The following is a 27,791-nucleotide window of genomic DNA, read 5'->3' as shown; positions in this document are numbered from 1 at the left end:
CTGGTTAGGTTTAGTAAAGATCCTGGTTTGGGTTAAAATGATCACTTTGTTAAGGTTAGAGAAACATGTGGTGGGTTAAAGTTACTACTTCCTTAAAGTTAGACCACCTTCGTCGCCATGGCTACAATAATAACCACGGGGTTAAGGTTAGGGGTTAGGGGGCAATCGTAATTACAGTGTTTAGAAAACTGTCCCAACTCGTGGTTGTAAACAGGAAATGAACAGCGGTCTCCCGTGGCAATGTCCACTGTTGGGTTAAAGCCTCCGTCCAGCCTCGTCCTCCTCTGAATGAGGAAACGTGTCCACGTATACGACGGGTTATAGATTTAAAGAAAAACCTGAATAAATGTGGGGAGAAACATAATGAATGCAGATGCCTCCACACAGGTGCACTGCATGGTATAATTAAGCAATTAACATCCAGTCATGCTCTGTGGCCTGTATAAAAACACTGAGCAGGCCCAGTTTATTATGATTTTATATTAAGATGGCGAGAGGAAAAGATCTAAGCGACTTTGATAGAGGGTTGATTGTTGGGACGACGGATGGCAGCAGCTTCAGTCACAAAGACTGTTCAGCTCGTGTTTCAATAGGAACAGCATCTGCACTTAGATCTGTGGGAAAGACATCAGTAAATTGTGGTCGACAGCACACATTTGATGATTGTGATGCTCGTGCATTAGTGTGATATGTAAGAAAAAACAGAAGAGCAACTCTTCCTCAGGTGACTGAGAACGTAGCAGGATGTGATCAGACTGTCAGCAAGAACAGTCTGTCGACAATTACATAGAGAAGGATATAATAATAATAATAATAGTAATAAACTTTATTTATATAGCACCTTTCATAACATACAATTAAAATTCTTGCTGCTGAGTTTTGACTGAGTTGCAGCTGATCAATGGTTTTATTTGGTAAACCGGTATAAAGTGCATTACAATAATCTAAGCTTGATAAAACAAAGGCATGAGTGAGTTTCTTGGCATCTTCCAAAGTAAGGTATGGTCTGACTCTTGCAATGTTTCTTAAATGATAAAAGCTGTCTTTGTAACGTTGCGGACATGACTTTTAAAATTCAATTCAGAATCAAGGATAACCGCCAAGTTTTTTACTTCTGGTTTAATCTGTAGAGAAGAACTTCTGTTTTATCTTTATTTAATTTAAGGAGGTTACCACTCATCCACTGTTTGATGCTCGAGAGGCAATCTATCAAAGGAATTAGGGCATCTTTGTCGTCTGGCACTACAGATATATGTAACTGGGTGTCATCTGCGTAACAATGAAAATTTACACCATGGTTGCGAACAATTTCTCCAATCGGGAGCATATACAGGGAGAACAGTAGCGGACCAAGGATTGAACCCTGAGGAACACCAAAGAGAAAGTCACGCTTGTCTTGGAGACAAGTGTACTTGGGAAGATGCCTGTCTCTAGGGAGCAGTTTACAATGTCCAGTACATCATAGATAAAACTATCTAAAACTTCCTTTAAAAAGAAAGTGGGAATGGCATCGAGGGAGCAAGTGGAGGATTTCATCTGTGTGATGATTTTGCGGAGTTCTGCTTCACTAATTTTTGAAAAGGAGTATAGTAGGGTTGCAGTGTATAAACCCCTCATTATAACGATGAATGCACATCTGAGTTCAGTGGTGCAAAAACTATAGGTACTGGTCTACAGAGATGTGATATGGTCAGATGAGTCATCACCATCATATCCTCCACAGGTGGGTGAGTGCATGCGTGGCGTTCACCAAGAGACGGTCCAGGCCTGAATGCTTGACCCCTACAGTGAGGGGGTCTGGTGGTTCTGTTATGCTGTGGGGCCATAGAATCTGACCAGCAACCCACATTAGCTTCCTGCTTAAGTCTCCTTCTTATCTAACTTACAGACATGAACAGACGTCTTGTCCTGCAGCTTGTTGAACGAGCCACCAAACATTCACCGCTAATATCAGTTAGCAGGCTAATTATATAATTAGCTGCTCAGCCGCATCACATTAAACAGCATGTAAACATACAGATGGTGACAAATTAAAGGAAAAACTGGTCCAGGTCTGAATGCTTGACCCCTACAGTGAGGGGGTCTGGTGGTTCTGTTATGCTGTGGGGAGAGGGGGGGGCCTTTTGCTGGCATGGTTTGGGTCCAGTTGTCCCCTTAGAGGGAAGGGTCACTGCTAATCAATACAAAGTTGTTGTGAGTGATCACATGACGTGTTAGACACCACATGAGGGAATATCTTTATGAAGGATGGTGTTCATCCCTCCAGAAGAGTTCAGACTCTTATTATACAATTAGCACCCAACAAATAAAAATATATAATTGTCAATCAGCTGACCAGTAAAAGGTCAGACCAGATTTCCTCTAAAGCTGATGTGAACACCAACAACATGGTGAACAAACTACACATGCTGATCTGTTTATTCGTTTTAGATGAACAGCAGCTTATTTCTGTGTCTGACATGTAATCACTAATGCAAAAGTGTAAAATGTAAAAACCACGAGGTGCAACAAACTGTGCACACACAGTATCCTGCATGCTCTCCGTCTCCTTTTACATGCAGATCAGTGAGTTTCTGCCGATGAAGGTGGCGTCAGACTGACAGGTTGACAGTTAAATGTGACATTTTGTTGCTTTGATTAAGTCTGCAAAAGGTTTCTTCCTTTCCTAAAGGGATAGTTTGGGTTTTGTGAAGTGGGGTTGTATGAGGTAGTTACCCAGAGTCAGAGCCCCCACCCATCTACTGCAGCTAATACACTGACTCTGGATAAGTACTTCAAAAAAAATCTGAACTATCCCTTTAAACATCAAATAGATGTTTTATTGTGTGTGTATGTGTGTTTCCGTGGGAATCGATGATTGAGGAGGCAGCACTCCTCCTCCTCCTCCTCCTTCTTCTTGCTTTCTTGTTCTCAGCTTCTCTTTTCATCATAATGGGCTCCTTTCTCTCCTCTAATGGCCTTCTTCTCACAGAAACGCCTCAGTCAATTTCACACAATATCACCGACGATTCACCAGAGGAGCCTGGTAATTGGGGGAAATATTCCTGTTCAAACACTTCTTTAGTGGAAATTCTCTCAGTGTGTGTGTGTGTTGGATCAACTGACAGGTGTTAAGAGACAACTGTCAGGAAAATCCAATCAAAGGGGCATTTTACCAATGATCCATCAGTCTGAGCTTTACTTACAGACCCTAAGTGTTTTGAATGGATTCCTCCTTTACCATTTAGACTTCCACTTAAGGTTTGTGTGACCGTGTGGATCCTTCTGTCAGCCGAATGTGATCTCTGATAACCGATAGAGCCATTGTGGGAGAAGAACTTAAGTAGGTGAAGTAGGTTAAAGGACGGGTTCACAATGTTTCAAGCGTGTCTTAAACCAGCAGTCAGGTGTCCATATGAACAGTGAAAGAGGTTTTCCTCGCTGTAATCATTCCTCCTGTTCATACTGGATATTAAAAGATCCTTCAAATGTGCTTTCAATGGAAGTGATGGAGGCCAAAACCCACATTTAAAAGTAGATGTGAAGCTTATATGAGGCTTCAGCAGTCTGAGTTAGTCATATCAAGTGGATATCTGACACATTGATTGATGCCGCATTGATTCTACAGACTCTGAACTCTTCTGGAGGGATGATCATCATTCTTCATCTGGTGTTTTGATGATGATGGTGGTGGAGAACGCTGTCTAACACGTCGGTCCTAAATCTCTCATAGATGTTCAGCTGGGTTGAGATTTGGTGACTGTGAAGGTCGCTACATATGATTCACATTGTTTTCATACTCATCAAACCATTCATTATCATCCTGGAAGAGACCACTCCCATCAGGATAGACATGCTTCATCATTGGATAAAGGTGTGTAAAGGTAATGGAAGACCAAAGGGTTGGCTTATCATTTTAAGGTGCAGAGTTGTGCAAGGATGATCATTTGCTATGTTGTGTTTTAGGAGGCCCACTCCTCTCTTTCCATTCTTGTTTAGGCTCAGATAAGGTAACGTCCTGGGTCTGGGAGTAAACAGGACAGGTTAAAGGGTCAAAAGGGCTCTTGCCTTCCTGTCTCCTTGGGAGATGTGGCTCTTATCTAGCATACACGGGCATGTAAATGTATACCTCAGGGCTGTTTGCCATTGGTTGTGATCTACAAGCTTGTATGATTTGACCAATCACAGATCATTTTTCTGTTCCTTCTCTCACTATAATAGAATAGATACAAATCTTTGTGTGTTCTGTCTCTTCTTTTAATCTTCAACCCAGCAGTGTTTCGTGTGTTATTTCATATGTGCGTTTAGTGTTTTCAGACAATTTCCACAACAGGTGATCAATCACTCACAACAACTGTGTATTGATTAGCAGTGATTCTTCCCTCTAAGAGGACAAGTGGACCCAAACCATGCCAGCAAAATGCCCCCCCACAGCATAATAGACTCCCTCACTGTAGGGGTCCAGCAGATCAATAACTGAACTGATGTGGTTTCTGCAAAATAATAAAAAGTTGGAAGAACATCTGGTAATTATTATACCAACATGAAGCTACTATACAACCTCACTGAACAGAGAATATTGATTCTAAAAGACTAAAATAATTTCCTGCAAAAAACGTCTTTTTCTCTATTAAGGAGCAACAACAGAATCTAAATTTAACCTGAACTTCATTTAATTTTTACACCTCAGCTGAGAGTTTTCACACACCTGATAGTCTTCTACTGATACGGAAAATCAAAGACTCTCACTTCCATGTTTTATCTGAATGTCTATGTCTGTATCTGTTATCTATGTCTGACTTCACACTCAGCCAGAAGTAAACAGCTGTAACTACACAGATGTGATCACACCGCAAACACACAGATGACACACTGGGATAAAACACATCACAGCCAATATCATTACTAAATCACCAAAATAACGTCGCTTAGTTTAGCATAATCAGACATTTCAGTCTCACTGTAAACTGCATTAATACGACTATACAGATAGAAACAAAGCGAGACCTGCAGTATTGATTCTTATCTATAATACAGCAGCATGCAGCAGCATCAGGGAGGCATCTGATCATCTGCATCATGAACATCCAACCAGACTCATAAAGATCTATCTTCTGCAACAGATGGTCTCTGATCTCAACATCATGGAGTCAGTCTGGGATTAACATGAAGAGACAGAAGCAGCTGAGACGCTGGAATCCACAATAGAAGAAGAACTGTGGCGACTTCTCCAAGATGCAGGAACAACCGACTTGCCGAGTAGCTGAAACACTGAGGAGAACTGCTGCTGTTTTAAAGACCAAATAACAAGTTAACTGATCAATAAAAACTATTCATGGCATTACTGTTGAAAGCTAAGTTTATTTGATCTTTTGGCTCCTAAAACTGTTCTTTTTGGAAGTTATGTCACTGCTTGTGATGCTACATTCACTTCCTGTTTACATAGTTGCTGCCTTCTTATTGGACAGTGCTACAGATGTTTCCTAGCAACAGATTTACACATTACTAAAGTGTTTACTTGCTGGGACATTTCTTAAGTTATAATGGTGCAACCTAAACCACTACTTTTAAACCAGTTAGTGGTTACTAATAACTTACTGAACACAATCCAGGTCCTAACCGGCACACTAGAGCGCAATAATCATTTCATTATAACAATATTAGCGGATATTTTTCCAAAATCGATAAACAGTATGTAACAAAACTGAGTACATCCCTGTGCAATATCACTAAAATGTTACATGATTCAAAACTGTATCATCTGTTGGGACTACATGTGGACCACAGTTTACACATGTTTCAAGACTCCAAGAAACCTGAGCCCTGGGGGTTCGCACCCAAAGTGTGAAGCTCCACCCATGGATCCAGGTTATCAAAACTAGAGATTCCCCTCTTATCTCTCTCTTTTCTCCACGAGCTGCAGCAGGAGCAGCTCTCTGCTCTCTTGTGTGGCCTGCTCACAGCAGACACACACAGTCTTCTTTACGGCAGAAGACGCGAGAGCCTGCCTAAGACTCAGAAACTAAGTTTCCTTGTGCCAGCAGCTAACACACAAGTCTGCTGGCCAGTTTAACAAGTACAGGAGCCGCGAAATGGAGTTAGCTTGCCGCTAACTCTACACCAAGGAGTGACCTGGGCTCTCTGCACGACTGGAGTGCTGTCTGCCCAGCAACGCCTGCATCTTTCAGCTTCAGAGCCAAAGCCTTCTCAGCCTGACTCACCCACGGATTCACCGGCTACAAAGCAGGACACCACAAAGCATCTCTTCCTTCATGGACTGGTAACAACTGGGCATAGCCTAGCAACACAGTGAAGCATAGTACGGCTAAGCAAGAATGTTTAACTCAAACAATGTACTGTACGTGTATTGATTTGGTTAAGGTTATACATTGAAATGTTGTTGTGATGTCCTTGTTGCCTATAGTCAGGTTACTGCATAGCCACACCGCTAGGTTAATGTTAGCATGCTTAACACATGTTACATCCAGTAACTAGGCCTTGCATGCAACTAACCTCGTTTTAACCTGGCACCTTTAGCATACACCAATTGGCCTTGAATAGAGAACCACACAGTTAAGAGGTTAAAACCTAGTTTGGCAAACTTTGGTTCAGGCAGCACATGTGGTTCAAGACACCACATGGTCTGGCCTTTTATCCCTGTAGTTCCCTTTATCAGCCAAAGTGTCGGCATGCCATGTGCTCAGTCACCAGGTGACTGCAGCCATCTTGCTATTGTCTTCCCTACACACACACACACACACACACACACACACACACTCACACATTCACACTTGTATATAGATACACTTAGCTAGATTAGTATTGTGTGTTGCTTTTACCCTTTTGTTAAATAAATGCTTTTGGATATACCTGTTGTCTGTTTTAATGTTGCACAAGAATGAGTTTTGCCAACCCCTGCTCTGTAAAGAACTCCAAGTCCTTCAACCATAACTAGCTATTGATATGGTGATTTTGTTTATAGTTATTAAATTAATTATTAATCAAAGTCCCAAATTCATAGATTAGTACACTTTGAGACTGAATTGGCTATCTTTTTCCCTGAGTCCAGGGTGGTGCCCCGTTATTATTAATTCTTATTAATAATTTTATTGATTTTAATAATTAACAATTATCTTTGATAATCATTAATTATTGCTGATAGCCAAACTTGTAGCCACGGCCCAACACATCTTACAATAACTGTAGTATTTTTAGGGTGGAGTGTCGGGTAATTTGATCTCATTTGTAATTAAAAACAGGTTAAATAGACAAAATTGAAAATACAGGCCTCAATACAACAGAGGTGAGAACACCTGTGACCACTGAAACAAAAATGATTACACCTGTTATTTCCAATTCAGACTAACTGTCTGAACGAGATTATAAAAGAAGCTGTGAACAACACGACTCTCTCAGTCTTGTGTCTAATGCTACACGAACAAGTAAGAAACCAGATTGTGAGACTTCATGAAGATGGGAGAGAGTACAAGATCCAGAGTGACGGTCTCTGGCACAACTTCACCTACTTCCAAGGTGCAACACTTGTAGTATGAAGAACAACTTTATTAGACAACCAATAATGTACATCCAGATACATATCAGCCAATGGGACATCTACAAAGACGGGTTGGATGTCGTCATTGCTTGCCTCTGTTAATCTTGGACAACGATTGGCCTGAAGCCACAAGATCATACATCCAACCCGTCTTTGTAGATGTCCCATTGGCTGATATGTGTCTGGATGTATGATTGGTTGTTTTTTTGGTTTTTTTGGTACCTTTTTTCATGCCCAACTTTATTTAAATGTTGCCTGTAATGTGTTTTATGATGACCCTGATGAAGGCCACAAGCTGAAACGCGTCAGTCAACTAATAAAGTTGTTCTTCATACTACAGGTGTTGCTGGAGTTCTCATCCCTCTAGAAGGTACAAGATCATCAGTAGGCTGCTGAACAGAAGCCAAACCCGGCTGCAGCAGAGGTACAGGAGGACTCTTACTACCAATAACAGAAGGAGCAACGGCCGTCCTCGAAAAAATGACACCACGCACAATTTGCTGTTTATGCAGCCTTGCATTGAAAAACAGACAATCAAGTCCTTCTGACTTGGCACGAGGATTATCTGTGTGGAAACTGGTGTTTCAGTGACTGCTCACACAGTGCGAAGGTCACCGCAGGAAGTCAACCTCTACGGACGACGTCCAACAACAAAACCAGCGTCGCTCACAAAATGGCACAAAACTGCTGAGATTAAACTTTGCCAAAAAAAAAACATGAAATGAAGCCTGATGAACATTGGCAGCACATTCTTTGTTCAGATGGAATCAAAATAAATTTGTTTGGAACAGATGGGGTCCAGCATGTTTATAGTGTGTGTGGACCTGGCCAGGACTAACAGCGACTGCACGGTGCCCACTGTGAAACATGGAGGTGGGAGTGGGAGGATAAAAGGTGTCGAGGAGATTTATAGATGACACTATGAATGAAAAGATGACTCCCAGTCTCAAGAAGGTTGGCAGGAGAGGACTTATCCAACATGACAATGATCCCAAACACACTGAAAAACATCACATAAGAGTTTTTAGAGAAGAAGAAAGTGCTGAGGGCTGAGTACGACCCCTGACCTGGATCCAACAGAACATCTTTAGAGTATTTATAAGAGGAAGGTAGAGCAACAAAACCGCTCCAGCAAAGAGCAGCTGGAAAGAATCATGTGTGAATAATAACAGAACAAGGCTGGTATCATCCTGTCCAGAAGGATCCAATCTGTCATCAAAAATAAAGACAAGCATACAAAATATTTAAATAAAGGATAGATTCTTACTAATGAAGGGTGTTGCAGTTCCTTCTTAAACATGGACCTTTCATTATAGTTTAATGAGTCAAACATTCTGTTTTTAAAGTGAATTGACTTAATTTATCTTGAGTATTGTCTAAAAAACAGATAAAATTGTATCAAATGGAAAGAATTAGTTATTATTTTTAGTGATATTGACCAGAGCTGTACTCAGTTTTGTTATATACTGTATATTTGTACTGTCAGGATATAGTAAACGTATGGATAATCCCATAAAAAACATTCACATTTACTGTTCTCCCTTACATCTGACAAAACAATCACGACCTAACTGCACTGAATAAACGATATGGAATATATACCTTACTAATACAATAAACATTATAGCTGCTAAACATCACCATGCTAACTGTGTCATTGTTAGCATGTTAGCTGCTGTAAACTCTTAGTTTTGTTAAATGTTGCACATTGCACGCCGTCATCTGATTGGCTTTTGTTGTCATGGCGACCTCAGCCTGCAACTCCGTCTCCTAGAAGTTACATTCATATACAACTAAACTGTTTCCATGTGACGTCTCCACCTGGATGATGTTCACGGTGACGTTTCTATGTGTCTCTGCAGTGGGAGGTCGGAGGTCGGGGATCAGAGGTCAGAGGTCGGGATGGACGCAGGACTCTGACAGCAGAGACCCGGGTTCGGTTCAGGTTGGTGAAAGATGCTGCTGTTGTATTACATGTTCAGAAACATGTTGATACCAGAGTCTGAACACCGTTTCTACCAGCTGATATTTTACTACAACATCTGATATTTTGGTTGGAAAAAAACAAACTAGTTGCCAAATACGTTAATTAATAACATTTTCTCATTATGTTGAGAGGAAACATTATGTTTCTAGCTAAACGTTTTTGCTGTTGCAGTTTAGTTGTATATGAACTTCTAGGAAACATCATTCACTAAAAAAATCCTGTGGAGGAGGTTGGCGGAGGGAGAAAAGATGATGCCGCCTCACTTCATCACCTCATTAAACAGAGACGGATCTCATTGGTCAAACAGTCGTTTCTGACAAGTTTCAAACGAGCCGACAAAACCCCGAAAATTCTTTGACTTTAATAATCTCATCACATAGATCCTTTTTTCCGCTCCGCTTCTAACGTTTCACTGAGCTTTATTTACAGCCGGCGACCTCCGTATGATCTCATTCAACACATAACTTCAAACTCATTACCTCCACTGTTGTTTCAAGTTAAATAATGTGTTGATGAAGTGTATTTTTCAACGTTTATCTGTGGTTAAAGACATTCTCTGTAATGAGTCGGCTCTGTCGGACTGTGAAGAGCTTTTTAACGCCTCCGGGGTCGAGTGTGGACGTGCGTCACGAGGACGGAGTGGAGAGCTGTTTCACAGAGTATAAAACAGTCAAACAGATCGCGCTCTGCCTCACAGACTCGCCATTAAACCGACTCTATAATATCAACTGACAGATGATCACTTCATACAGCCATAATTAAGGAAATTAATGAGAAGAAATTAACTTCACTTAGGCAAATGATTGGTAAATGAAGCAAATATTAAAGAATAATGTGTCCGTGTCATTTGAGTCATTTTCCACCATCATTAAAAAGTGTAAACTCGCTGATGAATTCTCCACTGGAAGAAGAAAAGCCTCCACTGTCTGTTCAAAACTTTCAACTGAGCCACTGAATATAACAGATAAAGACGATGAGATGGTCTAACTAGGGGTTGGACGGGAAAAAAATAACTTCCAGAGGATATATCACTCTTTTAAAATGTGAGATTAGTATGAAAAGTTGATCCAGTTATATTACTGTAATAACTGTAACCAGCTTTTATATGAGCATTTCCAGACAATCAATTAATCCATAAAAAGTCACAGAGCAACATTATCATTCATGTGGAGTCTTGTTTCTGCTCTCTACCAACTCCTGAGGGAAACATCTGGCTATTTAGCTTATGTTATTATTATTGTTGTTATTGTTATTATTGTTATTAAGGATGAACGATATTATCGGCACGTCATCGGTATCGGCCGATATAAGCTCTAAAATGAAATATCGGCCCGAAATGAACATTTTCTGCTGATTATGAGAAGCCGATTTGTTGCCTTCTCCTCCGCCGCCTCACTGTGTTTCCCTCCACCGACTGTTTCACCCTGACGGTCCCGGTGTTTCCTCCGCAGGCTGCACTTCACTCAGCTGCCCGTCAGACCTGCTGCTTCTTCTAGCTGGGAGGCTAGCTGGCTGTGCTTCCCTCCGGTCACGCTGCTGCTAACGCTCCGCTAGCCTCTCAGCTAACGTTAACCCCGGCTCTCTGTGTGGATCCAACCGGAGCACCGAGCCCCGGTTTGTTATTCAGGTTAAAGTGGGAAGAATCAGCGGGTCTGACGGGCAGCTGAGTGCAGCCTGCAGAGGAAACACCGGGACCTTCAGCGGAGGAGCTGCTGTGTTCGGCTGCACAGATAGGAAACACCTCGGCTGACAGGATGTACCACTCTGTTGTTGAATGCATAATAGTCTCCTCAGCCAGCTGGAAAAAAATATGTGCATATATCTGCAATCGGCCACAATAAGTTGGAAATATCAGCATCTGCAAAAAATCCAATATCGTGCATCCCTTATTGTTATTATGCTTCTCTCTGTCTCTCCCTCCTTCTTTCTCTCTCAACCCGACCGGTCAAAGCAGATGGCGTCCACCTAGAGTCGGTTCAGCTCGAGGTTTCTTCCCGTTAAAGGAGAGCTTTTCATTGCTGCTGCTTATGGAGGAACGTTGGGTCTCTGTAAATTAAAGAGTCTAGATCTGCTCTATGTGAAAAGAGCCCTGAGATCACTTCTGTTGTGATTTGGCGCTATGTAAATAAAACAGACGTGACAACATCAGGCTATTAAACTGATTATTTATTTAACTGTATTTCCTCACATGTGTCCTTCTTCTTCCGGGATAAATGCATGTTTGCAGTTTAAAAGCTGTCTTCTCTTCAACTCATATTTAAAATTCAGCAGCTGAAAAACACTTCCTGTCGTACTTCATCACTCTTCAGCGCAACGAATGTCAAAACAACTCGACATCAAGTATCGTTTAGCTGCAGTTTATGTAAATGTGACGGACTGATCTCTGCGCTCCATTACATCTGCAGGATGTAAATAAAATTACTTTTCACACTTCTTCAATTTTATACATAACGTTTTTTTTATGTTTTATGTTGGATTGAGTCTGTTTTCAGGTGAATACATGAAAAGGTGTATGATGTAAATAAAAAAGCACACCTGATGATAACATACGACCACTGACGGTTTGTAATGTTGTTCATCTACAGCGGTTAAAGCCGTCGCTGTGGAAACCGCTCTGATTTTGCTCCTTGACTGCACCCATCATCATCATCACCATCACACACTGCTGCTGCTGCTGCTGCTGCTGCGGCCTTCAGATCACACGGTTACGTAGCTGAGAGCATCTGGCAGTTTTGCACTGAACAAGACGTTCTGAGAAACAGAAACATCTATGAAAACATCGACCGAGAGGCCTCCGCTTTCGAGGGCTGTGAGCTGAAGCCAAAAAAACAACCAAACCTCCAGCACTCGCACATCCTTTCGCCTCCAGGACTTAAAGATCTGAGCTTGTTTTTCAAACTTTCAGCGGTTAAAATAAAAGTTTAACTTCGAGCAAACACAGAAGAAGAAGCGTCTGGTGTGAGTGTCGAGGCCTTACACATGACACCGGTATAACAGATGTATCCTAACAAGTACAGAGACAACAGAAAGGCAGTGAAACTACCCAGAGGTCAACACGCACTCATTCATCCTTAAACATATTCCCGTGTGTGAACTCTAACAGCGGCTCTGGTTATGTGGGATTAGCTCTGCAACAAGAGGTCATGAAATGCAGCTGTAATTCACAGTGATTTCTGCTGTTAGAGTTATTTGTGATTATTACAGGGTGGACGTCCTTGTAGGAGGGGAAACAGTGAAAAGGACAAATGAGCTCCTGGTTTCCTGCCAGCTCTCCTCTGGTCACTTCAGCCACCACACAGGCTGCTCCATACTGATTACCAACATATAAAAAACCAGTGAAGGACAAAGACTACGGGGGGCTGAAATACATAGAATAACAAGAACAGGCTCTGCAGGAATTATTAGACGTAATACTCTGTCATTTGAAGAAAGAGCTGTGGGTTACCTTTATAAAGGCGGTTATTTGATGAGTTGATAAATGGTGGAGAAACATTCAATCTAGCTGCTGCATTTTTCAAAGAAGGTGGAAAAAAAAGGTGTTGACATTGGACAGAAAGAGCTCACAACTTGATCTTACATTCACTATTAAAGGATAAAACTGAGTCTCTGCAAGATGATTTTAATGGAAATAAACTGAAACCAGTGGCTGTCTGCAAGGAGATCAATCTAAAAACGTATATGTAAGTATGTAACAGTGTTATGGTTCAGTGGGGCAGTAGATGGTGTTTCCAGTGTGTGAAGTGGGAGAAGAAACTGGTTCACATGACGACTGACGTTCAACCATTTAATGCATCTGTTTGATGTGACGGAAACAAGTCAGGGTTCAATATGTTCAACAGAGCTGTGTCATAAACCTGTGTGTGTGTGTGTGTGTGTGTGTGTGTGTGTGTGTGTGTGTGAGTGTGTGTGTGTGTGTGTGTGGGGTCTGTCTTGTAATTCAATGTGACTTTGCAACCGACACGATGAAATTTGTGTCTCAGAGACTTGAATAAAGATGGATGTGCTTCACAGCTAGTCTGTCTCACACACACACGCACACACACACACACACACACACACACACACACACGCTTCACACAAGACTGGAATAAGTCATTCTAAAGGGGCTGGATGGATTTGTCTGTTACATCCAATCTAACTGAAGTTATATGAATCACAGTGGACGTTAACCAACACACACACACACACACACACACACACACACAAAGACACACACACACACACACACACACAAAGACACACACACACACACACACACACACACACAGACACACACACACACACACACACACACACACAGATGATCAGACAGGTTGGGGGGCTGGAGGTTAACCTGGAGCGTTCAAAGCTAATCTGATTTTTGGAGACGGTGCTTTAACTTGTGAAATTCTTGGCGAACAGATTATTATAAACTCTGAACGTTCTCAGTGTGTGTTTCCTGTAGCGCTGCCCCCCCCCCCCCCAGCCCCCTGCTGGTATTTACACAATAGACTCAGAGTCAGCACTTTAGCATTGACCCAGGTGTGATGACTCTATATTTATCTCCTTACATATATTTTGTTCTTACATACTGTTTCTTTCTTCAGTACAGCTTCCTGTGACAAACGTTATTCATGTCTCTGCCCGGTTACCATAGTTACAGTACAATCAAATGCATGTGAGTCTCATGTTTTACCTGTAAGACTCATGTTTTAATGCTGTCGTTCTTCATCTGTGATGTGAAAACATCAGATTTTCACAGTCAGAGAAATAAAAAGTTTGCATCCTGGTTTTAGTTCAGTTATTAAATCCAAGCGCAGCATGGAGCGTCTCTCTCCTGATTGGCTGTTGACAGCGCTGTCAGCAGAGAAGAGACTTCACTGCATTTAACAGCGAGGTGAGAGCTCAGAGCGGGAAACAGTCGCTCCGTCCTCTGTTTCCATCACAGTTGTGTATTTATGTCACTTAGAGACGAGAATCTGTAAAAGTTTGATGACGTCGCTAAAAAAAAAAAAGGCAGCGAATCGACTGAGAAACGCGAGTCGACTCGGGTTTATCCACTGATGCATCGACTCAGAGACTTCTAGGAGGCAGTCCCAGTTTCCTGTTTACTCCACAAACAGTAAACACATATTAACTTTTTACAGTGATATTATTACTGATAGAAATGATCCTTTAATCATCTCACAACCTCTCAGATGTATCTTGTGAACACGCTGTGAGTCACCACAGGAGCTGAATGACAACAAACTAAATGTAAATGTACCGTAAAGCTCTTTCATGTTTGGTCCCGTACGGTTAAAACGTATGATGTGTTGAGTATCAGAGCTGCACAGCTGTATGTTGATGAGTCTGCAGCTCTGACAACAACAGCCGAGCAGCAAAGAGGATCAAAGCTGCAGATTTACCTTCCAGAGAGAGAGAGGAAACTCTAATTGCAGCATTTTTTTAAAAAAATTCACAGTGATTATTGTGAGCGGAGGGTGATCTGAGGTCAGCAGGAGGAATCTGAGCTGCAGAGAATGAAACTGGATGGTTTTATATAAAAGTCAGTGAAATAAGTCAAATAAAGACAAAAGATGGAGGTCAGTGATGTAACTACTTTCACTCGGTGCTTGTTTTCTGTTTCAAACACAGATCGATCTACCATCAGAACCACATTATGAATCTGACCAGACGTGTGATGTTAACTCTCAGTACTTGGTGATATGCAAACACAATACCTCAACAACAACAAGATATTAACAACAACAACAACAACAACAACAACAACAGATATTCTTGATAAAGAAGTCCCGTCCAGTCTGTTCTGCAGGTGAAGTGCAATACTGAGCGAGTATCTGCAGAAACTACGGAGCAAAAGAGTTTTTCTCCATTAAATGTTCCAGGTACTTTGAAACCACAGTAAGTAATCTCACAGTGTTTACTCTATAACTGTTCAGACCTGACAGGTCGCCATGCCAACGAGAGCCCTGCCATGCCAAAAATAATGCCAAATATCCATTCATTTGGAAATCAATAATCATTTGTGTTTGGGAGCCTCTGTTCGCCAACCTCTGTGTTGTTGCCTTGGAAACTCTTGATATGGACCCCAACCCTCCCAACGTTACTCCAGTTGATGATAACGACACTTGTTATGTTTCTGTAAATGCAATAAAAGCTTCACGAGTAAAAAGATGAACCGACGTCGACCCCAAACCTCTAAAACCTCTAAAATTCAGGCTAAAACATCTGTGTTTTGTTTTTCTTTCTTTAATGAGAAGAAAGAAAATTCGAGCGTCTGTCGGGTCTAACAGAGCTGCTTAAGTCATGTTTCAACAGCAGGAACTTTCCCCGCAGACTAAGAACCCTTTAAGGAACTCCTGTGTTTCCACCGGAGGAACCAGGTCTAAATGAAGTTCCAGGGAGACTGTTTTACCCCCCAGGAAGTGTCCCTGCTTGGGGGTCGTATTTTCCAAATGCACAGGAAGCGTGCGGCTTCATTCATAAAACAAGGTAGTAGTCTAGGTAGTACTTCATTAATTACATTCAACTCATGCAGGAGTACGAGTGGAAACACTAACAGGATGCACAACAGGGACTTTGAAGTTCCAGGTTCAGTCTCTGAGATTAGTCCTTCTGGGTCCAAAGCACCTGAAACTTTACTGTCTGAGTGAAGTTTTCTAAACCTTTTTCAGCAACGTTCAGCCCTACAAAGTAGTGATTTCCAGAGCACAAGAAAGAAGAACTACAGCCAGAGCAGGGACTTTATCTGGACACTTGATCCTCAGGTTGAAATACAGGTAAACTTCCTCATTTTCTAATATGAATAATACACAAAGTAATAAATTAATCATTAGGTTTATGCTAATTTAGCACTTGATGACTCAGTGAGAACGTCTAAATAACGTCACACAGTTTCTTCTGTCTGATGTTGGTTTGAAGTGACAGGAATGAAGGATGTTACAGAAACATTCAGAGGTGTATGTGTGTGTGTGTGTGTGTGTGTGTGTGTGTGTGTGCTCAGGGTCAGTGTGTACTGCGGTGAGGATGAGGTCTGCACAACTGTGTCACAAGATCAAGTGTTTCTGAGGTTTCATGTCATGCGTGTGTGTCGAGTCATGTTATTCTCTTCATGTCTTGTTGTTATTCTGTTCTAAGGCGCTCTGAGCGGCGTGCTGCGATATTCAGATGGCAGCGGCGGCGGCGGCAGCTGACGTCGACTGAAAAGTGAAGAGAATAGACTCGCAAATCCTATCTGATCTGATAACTGTGTGCAGTCAGCAGGTTTGACATCAGAAAACAATCCTTCCATCTCCGTCTGTAATCTGAGAGCTAAGCAGAGACGTGTTCTTATCTTTTATTTACCACAGTGAGGCTGCACACTTTATGTTACTGTCATTTTGTCTTACTGACATTATTTACATCACTACATATCTTAGTTATGTGCCATATATAGTATTTTTATTTTCAAAATAAAGAAATTTATGTGGTGATATTCACACAAAACAAACAGACAGTTAAATGACCAAATCAATGAAAGCTGAGCAAGTTAACAAAATCAGGCAGTTTAGTTGTCCTGCTACTGCAGTAATTACGGTATCCTTAATGGACTTTATCAGCTTTGACTAGGCTGCTGTAATTACTGTAGTAGGAGTGCAACTGACTTTAAAACGGCGCCCGGTTATGTTGTTTCTAGAGCTGCAACATTTCATCAATTAATCAATTAGTTGCCAACTATTAAACCAATCAGCAACTATTTTGATAATCGATTAATCATTTGGAGTCTTTAAGAAAAAAAAAAGTTCTAATTCTCTGATTCCAGCTTCTTAAATGTGAATATTTTAGTCTCTATGACAGTAAACTGAATATATTTGTGGACAAAACAAGACATTTGGGCTTTAGAAACCATATTCTGATATTTTATAGACCAACTAATCGATTAATCGAGAAAATAATGAACAGTTTAATCTATAACGACAATAATAATTAGTTGCAGCCTTAGTTGTTTCTTCTGATATTTGTCAGTGAAGCCTGATGTGTTTTTGTCTCAGTTTAATGATGTTACATGATCGAGAGTGAAGCAGCAGCATGTAGTAACATGTAGAGGAACGATAACGTCTTTGATTTGTTTGTTTTGTATAATTAACAGAATAAAATGTTAAGATATTCAAAATACTGTCATACATGACAGAGAAAAACAGAAAATTGGGTTCAGATTCAACCGAGTTACGAGATGTAAGGATGTAATTTGTGTCACAAATAAGTTGCTCATTCTAACTTTCAGCTGCAGCGTTGTGCTCGATATAATCAGCTTTTACCTTTTCTGTAGGACGGGGTTTTGTTTTTGCGAGTGAACTCTGACCTTCAGCTGCCTGGCGAACTCGGCGTGGTTGTCGTAGACGAGGACGTTAGCGATGAGGTTCTCTCGCTCCGCGGGGAAGGAGGACGGTCCCTCCGTGACGTTCGGCTCCACTATCACCTTCAGAAGAGTGTGAGGACACCTGGTCCCGTCCCACACCTGACAAAACACACATAAACACACATAAACAGAGACAGCATGACTCAGAGGGACCAGAGCAGGACCATCCATCCACCTGTCTGTCAGATTAATCACTATACAACGCAGATTATTACAACGTAACAGACAAAGACCAGTTTGTCAACAGCTTTTTATTCTCAGTCCCTTAGTTGCAGTGACTTAATGCAACAATATACAATGATATTTTAGATTTTAATAACTTTTCACCTCTATACATATATATATAAATATATCATATAAGCTGCTGAGCCTCCTACAGCTTCACAAATAAACCTGATTTATATGTGAATCATTTCAAACATTTGTGTCTGAGTCTGAAGGGAAGTAAAGACAGAGCGAGCGCTGTGGTCGGGACGCATGTTGGTTTGTTTATGTTCGGAGGCCGCTGATAGATTTCCATTTAGTGTGAGCAGAGTTATCTTTTAATTATTTAGACTTTAAAATGTTACAAACTGTTTCCTGAGTCCAAGGTTACGTCTTCAGATGTTTTCTTTTGTTCAAAAACCAAAATTTATTCAGTTTACAACCTCAAAAAACAGAGAAAATCAGCAAATTCTTACACTGGAGAGGCTGGAAACAGAAAACGTTTGATGTTTAAGTGACTGAAAACATTAATTCATTTACTCTTTAACTATGATAGAGCTGCAACTAACGATTATTTCATTGTTGAGTAATCTGTCAGTTATTTTCCCGATTAATCGATTAGTTGTTTGGTCAATAAAATATCAGAAAATGGTTTCCAAAGCCCAAGACGACGTCCTCAAATGTCCACAACTCAAAGATATTCAGTTTACTCTCATAAAGGATTAAAGAAACTAGAAAATATTCACATTTAAGAAGCTGCAATCAGAGAATTGGGACTTTTTTTCCTTAAAAAATGACGATTATCGAAATAGATGGCAATTAATTGCTGCAGCTCTAAACTATGACTTTAATTAGTAATAATACTGTAATAATAATAATAATATAAACATTCATGTTCATCACAGCTTCCTTCAGTCAGATTTATTCACGTCAAAGTTCGGGAACATTTAACAAACTCTCGGTTGACGTCGCTCTCAGGTGTTTGAGGACAGATACGCAAAATATATTCTCCTCCTAATAACCTGCTCTGATTTGGACGGCCTCCTCTCCTGGTTGTGTGTGTGTGTGTGTGTGTGTGTGTGTGTGTGTGTGTGTGTGTGTGTGTGTGTGTGTGTGTGTGTGTTGTTGTGTAACAGCAGGCTCTTACAGCTCAGAGCAGCTTTAGAAATCAGTGAGAGCCGGCTGGCAGCGCACCAGCAGTCGCTGCCAAAAATACTGTTCAGATTTATCTCCTCTATCAGCAGCGCTGGCGGGAAACCAGCCGTCACTTATAGCCTCATTTCTGTCCTGAAAACCGCGGCGGCGGCAGGTAAAACGGCTCAGGACCCGGATAAAATACACAAGACCTCCTCCTGCTAGAAGGCCATCAGACTGTCAAGTGGATTTACTGCCAGACAGATGAAGACTGAAGGAAAACAGCTCAATTACTGCAAAGGAGGAGAAACACGATGTGGACTAGAGCTGCAACAATTAGTCGATTAATCATTTAGAGTCATTTTTTTAATAAGAAATTCTCTGATTCCAGCTTCTTAAATGTGAATATTTTCTAGTTTCTTTAATCCTTTATGACAGTAAACTGAATATCTTTGACTTGTGGACAAAACAAGACATTTTGGGCTTTTGGAAACCATATTCTGATGTTTTATAGACCAAACAACTAATCAATTAATCAGGAAAATAACATCAGTTTCGCAGCTTTCTAGCAAGACAACGAGTCACATTAACATCGATGAGAAGAAGAAGAAAAGCAGCCAAGTGTTGGTGATAAAAACAAACATAAATAAAAGTGGACAGTAAAGAGCCTCCAGCGAAGCCTCCCGGAGACGACGAAGTTTCTGCTCTGTTGTTTATTAGCAGGAAAAACACATTAAAGTTAAAAAGTCGGTTCTCATCAGTCTGTGATGTCTAGACTATTCAATTTAACTCCTGGAGACGACTGGGACGCGCTCTGGGATCAGAACATAAAGACTGTCGTTGGTCTAATAACAGTCCTGGACGTCGTGGTGTCGCTTCATGAGAGTGATGAAACCTCTGCAAAGACGAGGTGTCTGTTTTCACATTCTTCTCTGACTTTTTTCCTGTGAGGTTTACTCGTACGAGAGTCGGACTTCTGATGAACGTCACCTGTTCATGAGATGTGATCATTAGCATAATCACTGCCTCTAAAATGTCCATATAAGGCTTCATGTTCTGCTCCGTTTGTGAGTTTCATTCACAAAAAAGAGTGAAAACAAGAATTTGACACCACAGAGCTTTAATTCATGTTGTCAGAACTCAGCAGACGGTAACATGATACGTTTAGGAGAGTCAGTAGTTTTATTAGAGGACATGAAACAATTAGAAAATATGAATCCATCAGAGCAGCAGCTGCACTGTGACAGAAATAAAGAGAAAGAAACGCTTTGACATGAAGTTAGATGCTAAAAATGTCTTTATGATTTCCCCTTGTGAAGGAAGTCAGACTGGATCATTTGTAGATTTCATTTGTTCATAAGAGAAAATTCAAAGTACGAGAAAATTGATAAATGCCACAAATCTTCTTGAATCAGTCGTACCAGCCTCTGAAGAATGAATCTGTTCGTATGAGCTTGTTGCATGTGTGTGTTTATATGAGGAAGGTTTCAATACAGATCAGTGTTCACGATCACTGATAATATGAATCAGAACACCTGCAGTTTATGTTGAAGCGTTACTGTCAGAATATGTGGATGTACGCTGTGTGAGGAACGGTGAATGAATGGTTATTTATTTTCCTTTTAGATGAACGTTCCTCTCACAGCAGCACCAGTTCAACCATTATGACCTCGACATTCCAGCATCCTTTATGACGTGATGTTCTGGAACGATCCAGCTGCAGATGTTCAGTTCAGTCTCACCGCTTCCATATCAGAGAGACACAAGTCTGACAGACAGAGATTCACACAGTGTTTTATCAGAGACGACTTTAAGAGATCTGAGAAGCTGTGATGTCAGCTGAGAACGACCACCGAGAGGCCATGCTCCTGGAAATCCAGCAGCTGAGGAGGGAACTCCAGAGAGCTTCTGCCATGAAAGCCCCTGAGCTGAGAGATGAGGAGATGTCCTGCCCCCAGATAGCAGAGGCACTTTCTCAAGAACTGGAGGAGGCAGAAAAGAATCAGTCAGCTGAAAGTCTGATGCTCGCCGCAGAGCTCACCGAGGCGAAACATGAGCTGGAAGATCTCCAGCAGCAGCTCCTCACAGAGAAAGTCTCCAGGAGGCGAGCGGAGACGGAGAAATTGGAGGCCGTGGACATCGCTGAAGCTCTTTTCCATAAAGTGGACGAGACGCAGAGACTTTCAGAGGAGCTTTCAGCCGAGAGCTGCGTGCTTTCAGCTCGACTCAGATCTGAGGAAGCAAAACAGGCGGAACTCCGTCATGAGATCCTGGAGCTGCAGCGAACGCTCCACAAAGAGAAGCAGCTGAGGGCGGAGGCGGAGAAGAGCAACCTGGAGGCCGTTCGAGCCGCGGAGGCGCTTTTCCAAAAACTGGAGGAAGCTCGAACGGTCGCAGAGAAGCTTTCAGCCGAAAGCCAGACGCTCGCTGACAAGCTGAAAACGGAGAAAGAGAAACAAGAAGCTCTCAACCAGGACATCATGGAGCTCATTCAGAAGCTCGATAAAGAAACGCTCCTCAGGATCCGGGCGGAGAACTACGAGATGGAGGCCGTGGAGGTTCTGGAGGTTCTCCAACAGAGAAGTGACGGGCGTAGAACGAGGACGTCCTGCAGCAACAGGAGGAACTTTTCACGCCGTTTCACCACCAGAGCGACGAGAAGAGCTGCTCACTGAGCACCAATCAGCTCTCTCTCTCTGCATCCTCTCTGTGCACTTTAATAACATGTTTGATTCAAAGAAAATAAAAATATGACAGAAACAGTGAAGCAGCTGCACAGTTTGATGTTTTAGTGAAGAACTTTATAACTGCAGTGAACATCCATCACCATCACCAACATCTTTGTTGAATATTAATCATTAACATAATGCAGCTTTAACACAAACCTCCACATATCTGAACACTGTTTATACTGTTTTCACAACTAAGAAAACATCAGTATGTCAGCTGACTTTAGACAACAACAAAATACAAAAATATAATACAAATATACACGATATAGAAAAGATTTTTAGACAAAACACACAGTTTTTAAAAGATACATTAATTAGAAAATATCTTTAAGTTTAAAATTTGAAGATACATTTCCTTTATGTGATTTGATATTAATTTATTTAACTTCCTCATCACTTATTTATTGATGTATTTGTCACTGTATTAATCATTTAACTATATAAGTAAATGTTTGCAGTTATTACAGTGATATAACTGGATCAACTACTTACTTTTATACTAAATTGGCAGCTCATATATAATATAATATAAAATTATGGGATGTTTGATTGCTGGAGGTGCTGACTTGTTCCTGCTGCCACGTGATTGGCTGACTGGATGACCGCATCACTAAGCAGGTGAGTCTGTCTTACCCTCAGCAGGGTGCAGGTGGTGTCGACGGGCGCTTTGGCGAGCAGCTGGCAGGTCAGGTCGAAGTAAGCTTTGGGCTGAACGGCGGACAGAGGCATCGTGGGAACCGGAGGCAGCAGCGCCCCGCTGGCCGACCAGGATCGCAGCTCCTCTACGATCCGACGGTCCTCCTGGTCGAAGTGGAAGGAGCGGCTGGACGTCCGGGGCTCCACGGCTCCGCCCGCCGCCCCCTCGAACGTCACCACGGAGAAACCGAAGGTGTTGACCAGCGTGATGGAGTCGTTGAAGAGCTGAGTCTGAGCAGAGAAGATCATCAGTTAGTTCAGTTTAACGCCGCCGCCGCTGGAAATAACGTGTGTGTGATCCGGGACGAACCTTGACTCTGTGCATGCGGATGATGTCTCCGATTTGGAAGATCTTGGGATGGTCGTCCAGGTTCTCACAGAAGATGGTGCAGCCGATCTTCTGGTTGGACTGATCGGTGATCTTCAGGCTGGAGCAGAAGTCTGAGGAAAGAAAAAGTCTGATCAGATGTCTGATAGACAAACGTCACAGCTGCTCTCCTGACAGTTATTTTATTGATACTGATGGAGAAACACAGAACTTTATTGTCAACGTTTAGTTCTGCCGAGGTAATTTAGAAACAGAGTCTCTATTCCATCATTCAATATATTCATAAATAACTTATTTTATGTGTTTTCATTACAAAAATGAATATTGGCAGATATATTATTATATATTATTATCAGATTATTGAAACATTCATTGATTGATGAAGCTTTAGTCCTCACACAAATATAATATATAATAATAATAATGTGTTTGTGTCAGTTTTGGTGTTTGTGTAAAAATTTGTTGGAAAATATTAAAACTTCTAAAAGTAAATTAACAACCAATTTGTATTATTATATCACCTCTAAAAAATGTTTTTACCAATATTATCAATTTACTTTTTACAACTTTTGTGTTCATATCCAGTAGAAATACATTTATGTTTCAGTTTTTATATGTTCATGTGTTTCTATCTGACAGGATGATGAACCGTGTGTGTGTGTAGTGTGTGTGTGTGTGTGTGTGTGTGTGTGTGTGTGTGTGTGTGTGCGTGCGTGTGTGTCTCCAGTGTCTGATGAGATGGATTTTTCTAATATCTCTGTTTACTTTAAAAGACGCCTGAAGGATCCACAAACATGATGATAAACTCTGGACAGAGAACACACACACACACACACACACACACACACACACACACACACACACACACACACACACACACACACACACTCTTCATCATCCTGAGGCTGCAGGTCGACTCAGATTGAACATCTTATCACCGTTTCCATCACTCCGTCGTCTGAACGTTGACCAAAAGTCAAACAGCTTCTTCTGCTCTTCATGATATCAGCTGCCGACCAGGAAACCAACTAAATGACTAAATATTGTTCGAGATGTTCATTGGTTCAGATTAAAACATCTTCCTGTGTGATGATGATGATGATGAGCGCTGCAGCTTTTAAAGCTGATGAGCAGCCAGTTCAAACCCCAGACGTCCATTATTAGACTATTAACAACGCTCCTCTCTTCTTCTCTCTACACCTCTCTGAGCGTTACAGAAATAATCAGAGACGTTTCCATCAGCTCTGCTGCAGCTTCTGCATCTGCTCTCACTCAGCATCGATTCCAGCTTTTATCACTTCATGAAATATTTTCTCTTCTTTTCCGTCTGTCGGCTCATTCTGCTGGTTTTATGTTTCCACAGCCTCGTTTACCAGTAACGATCGATCTTTTCTAACAGTTTTAGACACGAGTTTCTAGTTTGACTGTCTGGTTTTACAGCAGTAACAGAGTTTTACAGCTTTACTTACCAATAAAAGAGAAAATCATAACCTGGAGTTTATTTGTCGACGGATATCTGTAAATATTCTGACTTTATCTTGATAACATTATGACCTTTTTTCTTTTAATATGACTTTGACTTCCTGCTTCCACCAACCAGTGAAGCTGCAGTTTGAAGTATGAATTTAATAAAACAAATCAGCACAGTTTCAAGATGGGAACAAAAGATCAGAGTCACAGATTCAATATCCGACCAAATATGAAATATGGTCACAATCTCCCTTCTGCTCCTGAGTTATAGTGATGAATAATCACCAGGAAAGTGTTATGATGTCACAGTGAAGTTGACCTTTGACCTTTAAAATGTCACTTCATCATTTTATCCTATTCGACAGTTTTTGTGTGAAAACCTCACAACTGGTGTATAAATTCTTGACTTATTACCAAAAAACATGTTTTGTGAGGTCACAGTGACCTTTGACCTTTGACCACCAAACTCTAATCAGTTCATCAGACAGTTCAAATTGGACGTTTGTGTCAAATTTGAAGAAATTCTTTGAAGGCGTTCCTGAGATATAGATATATATATGTAGAGAGCTCTGTGGCTGTCAGCGGCGTGGAGGCGTAAAAAAAGATCAAACATGTTCAAAACTTTGGTCGTGACTGAAATATTTCAACAACTATTTGACAGATTATCAAAAAATTTGGTTCAAACATTTAAGATTCCCAGAGAAAAAAGGCGTAATGACTTTTCATCCACCAGGAGGTTGATATCATGTCTCAACTATAGTGCAGATTGAGATTCTATCATTAATATCATTAAAGCGTCGCTGCTACGACCTCACAGAGCGACCAGCGCGGCTGTAGACTCTTAAATCTGGTTGAAAAGAATAATTCAGATGATGAAGAGACCTGTGCCGCGGCTCCTGAACGGCTGTTTGAAGAAGACCACCACTCCGTACACGTTGACTACAGCTCCGGCCTTCAGGTCACCTAGCGGGGTATACGTGTATTTTTGAGCCTTGGTCGTCCTGGAAACCTGAGGAGAAACAAAAGTTATCAACGTAGCACCGGCACATTAAAGTCAGTCTTACATGAGAACAATTTAGTCTCCCGTTGCTTACAATCACATTAGGAAGAGACTTATGGACGGCCCGTCGGGATCAGATCATTTTGCTTTTTAAAAATGAGGGACATTTATTACAAGTGTGGTGTGCTTTTATTTTGAAAGTTTGATTGACATGTGTACTGTCAGGTGTGTAGAGACAATAAGTAACTGCAGCTGGACACAGAAAAATACTCATATATTTGAATGGAGAGTGTGAGTGAACCCACATCTTTTTGAACATTTACTGCTTCCACATAGTTTTAGATACAAACTTCATTTGAACTTTAAATGAGTCACGAGACTTTGACCTACAAATCTTGAATTTACATGTTTTTTCTATCTTTTATTGTTTTTGAGATATTAGAGTGTGAGTTTTAAAGTCTTTTCTTGCTCCTCCTGTGATTTTATAATGAGTGTGTATTGCGGAATGTTTCACAGCACTGAGGGAGTGACATCACCAGGAGCAGTTGGAGAGGAGGATTTTAGAGTACGCTTCTTGTGAAATATCTTCATAAATCCCATGACTTTGGCCAAATTTAACATTAAAAATCATATTATAGTAGGAAATTTCGTGGCGAATCCATTGATACAGGTTTGAAAGTGGTCAGACTTATAGTTTAGACGTCAGAAGCCTCTGTTTGACACAAAGTTCATGCCCATAGATTGCCTCCCCATTGGTTTACATTGTAAGGGTGATGTGGCACTGCAAATTTCAGGGCTTATAAAATCCAAACCGTTCGAGTTATTACAAAGTTTTTAACAACTTTTGTTCAGCACAGTGTCATAAGTCATGGATCAAAGTTTGAAGCTGATACGTCGGAGGAGATAGCGTTTGTTTGGAGTCCAAAATTGTGGCAAAGTCTTATTTTGAAAGTGAGATTGTGGACTTCCTGTTGGATTTAGGTCAGGGGTGTCGGTGATAATATGATTTGAGACGAATAATTGAGTTTTGGTTTGATCTCTCTACGACATTCCTACGGGCCATGGTGGCCATTTTAGTTACATAGGTGGCGCTAGAGAGCATATTTTGGCACTTGGGGGGTTAATTTTTACATTTTATCAAATTTTTCACCAGACCTGATGTGCGTGCCAAATTTGGTGAGTTTTTGAGCATGTTTAGGGGGTCAAATTTAGGGTTTAAGTGGCGTAATAATAACGAAACAAACAAACAACAGGGTCCTCGCCCGTCGGCCCTTAGCAGTATGTACATTGATTAAAATGTACAGTCTCGACCTGCTCTATGTGTTACTTCTGTTGTGATTTGACGCTATATAAATAAAACTGAATTGACTTGTTTTAAGATAGACTCCAAAGACTCAAATAAATGTGAACTATCATCACCACAGAACTGATGTTTCAAAAAAAATGAACTAATCATGTTTTCTATTATTGACAGATTCACTAATCTTGACATTTAACTAAACAAATGTCATTTCTGATAAATGTTGAAAACGAAGGAAACGACAGATCAGAGGAGCTGATAGTTTCCAAACGTTACCTCACGTTCAAATGTGATTTTCAGAAGAGAACAACTAAGATCTGAAAGATCAGTATATGCTGAGAAAACAGAAAAACAGACAAAAGAAGCAGGTCCAACATTTATTTTAGTTTTTACCACCATCTGTTCTGCAGCTCAGATCAAATTCAAAGAGTCAGAAGCAGCTTTACATGAAGCCTTTGAACTCTGATCGCAGGCTTGTGATGAATCTTTAATCTCACTTATTCTTATTCTGTCAGTCGTATCTGTTAATTTATTCTATTTTAATAATGTTTAAAGCTCGTCACAGCTCTTATTATTTCATTTCCTGTGGTTGTGAAGCGGTTGGTATCTATGTTTAATCATACTGTATCTCTAACTAGTAGAGGTGATTATCTCTATCGCAGCGAGTTCATCCACAGTTCTCATGTTTCTCTACAGGCTGACAGTCACATGAACTGTAACTACAGTCTGATTGTAGTTTTTTTTTTGCAATGTTGCATTAACTAAAGAACTGGAAGGATCTCAGTTATCAGGAAGTGGAGGCTAGTTAGCCTAGCCTGCTAATCTTAACACCCGTAGAAAGGAGGCGAAGCTGCTGTCATCATGCTGTGGTGATGACAGACGACCAAACTGCACTGGTGAAGTACATTTATTCAACTATATACTACTGTATACTTAAGTAAAGTTTTGAGGTACTTGTACTTTACTTGAGTATTTCCATGTGATGCTACTTTCTACATTTCAGAGGGAAATATTGTACTTTCTACT

The 27,791-nt window shown here is 41.0% G+C and overlaps 1 protein-coding gene across 1 annotated transcript in view; it reads right to left on the bottom strand.

Annotated features, from left to right (window-relative positions):
- Positions 1-27,791, bottom strand: part of pot1 (protection of telomeres 1 homolog) — an 87,351-nt gene that overhangs the window by 24,034 nt on the left and 35,526 nt on the right. Inside the window, exons 7-10 of the mRNA XM_067590859.1 lie at positions 25,348-25,474; positions 22,978-23,108; positions 22,605-22,898; positions 17,845-18,000 (exon numbers count right to left, since the gene is read on the bottom strand). Coding sequence (XP_067446960.1) covers positions 17,845-18,000; positions 22,605-22,898; positions 22,978-23,108; positions 25,348-25,474 — 708 coding nt within the window. The remainder of the gene's footprint in view (positions 1-17,844; positions 18,001-22,604; positions 22,899-22,977; positions 23,109-25,347; positions 25,475-27,791) is intronic.

Source organism: Thunnus thynnus, chromosome 5 (assembly GCF_963924715.1).
Source record: "Thunnus thynnus chromosome 5, fThuThy2.1, whole genome shotgun sequence".
Lineage (NCBI taxonomy): Eukaryota > Metazoa > Chordata > Actinopteri > Scombriformes > Scombridae > Thunnus > Thunnus thynnus.
This window is presented reverse-complemented; position numbering and strand designations above follow the sequence as displayed.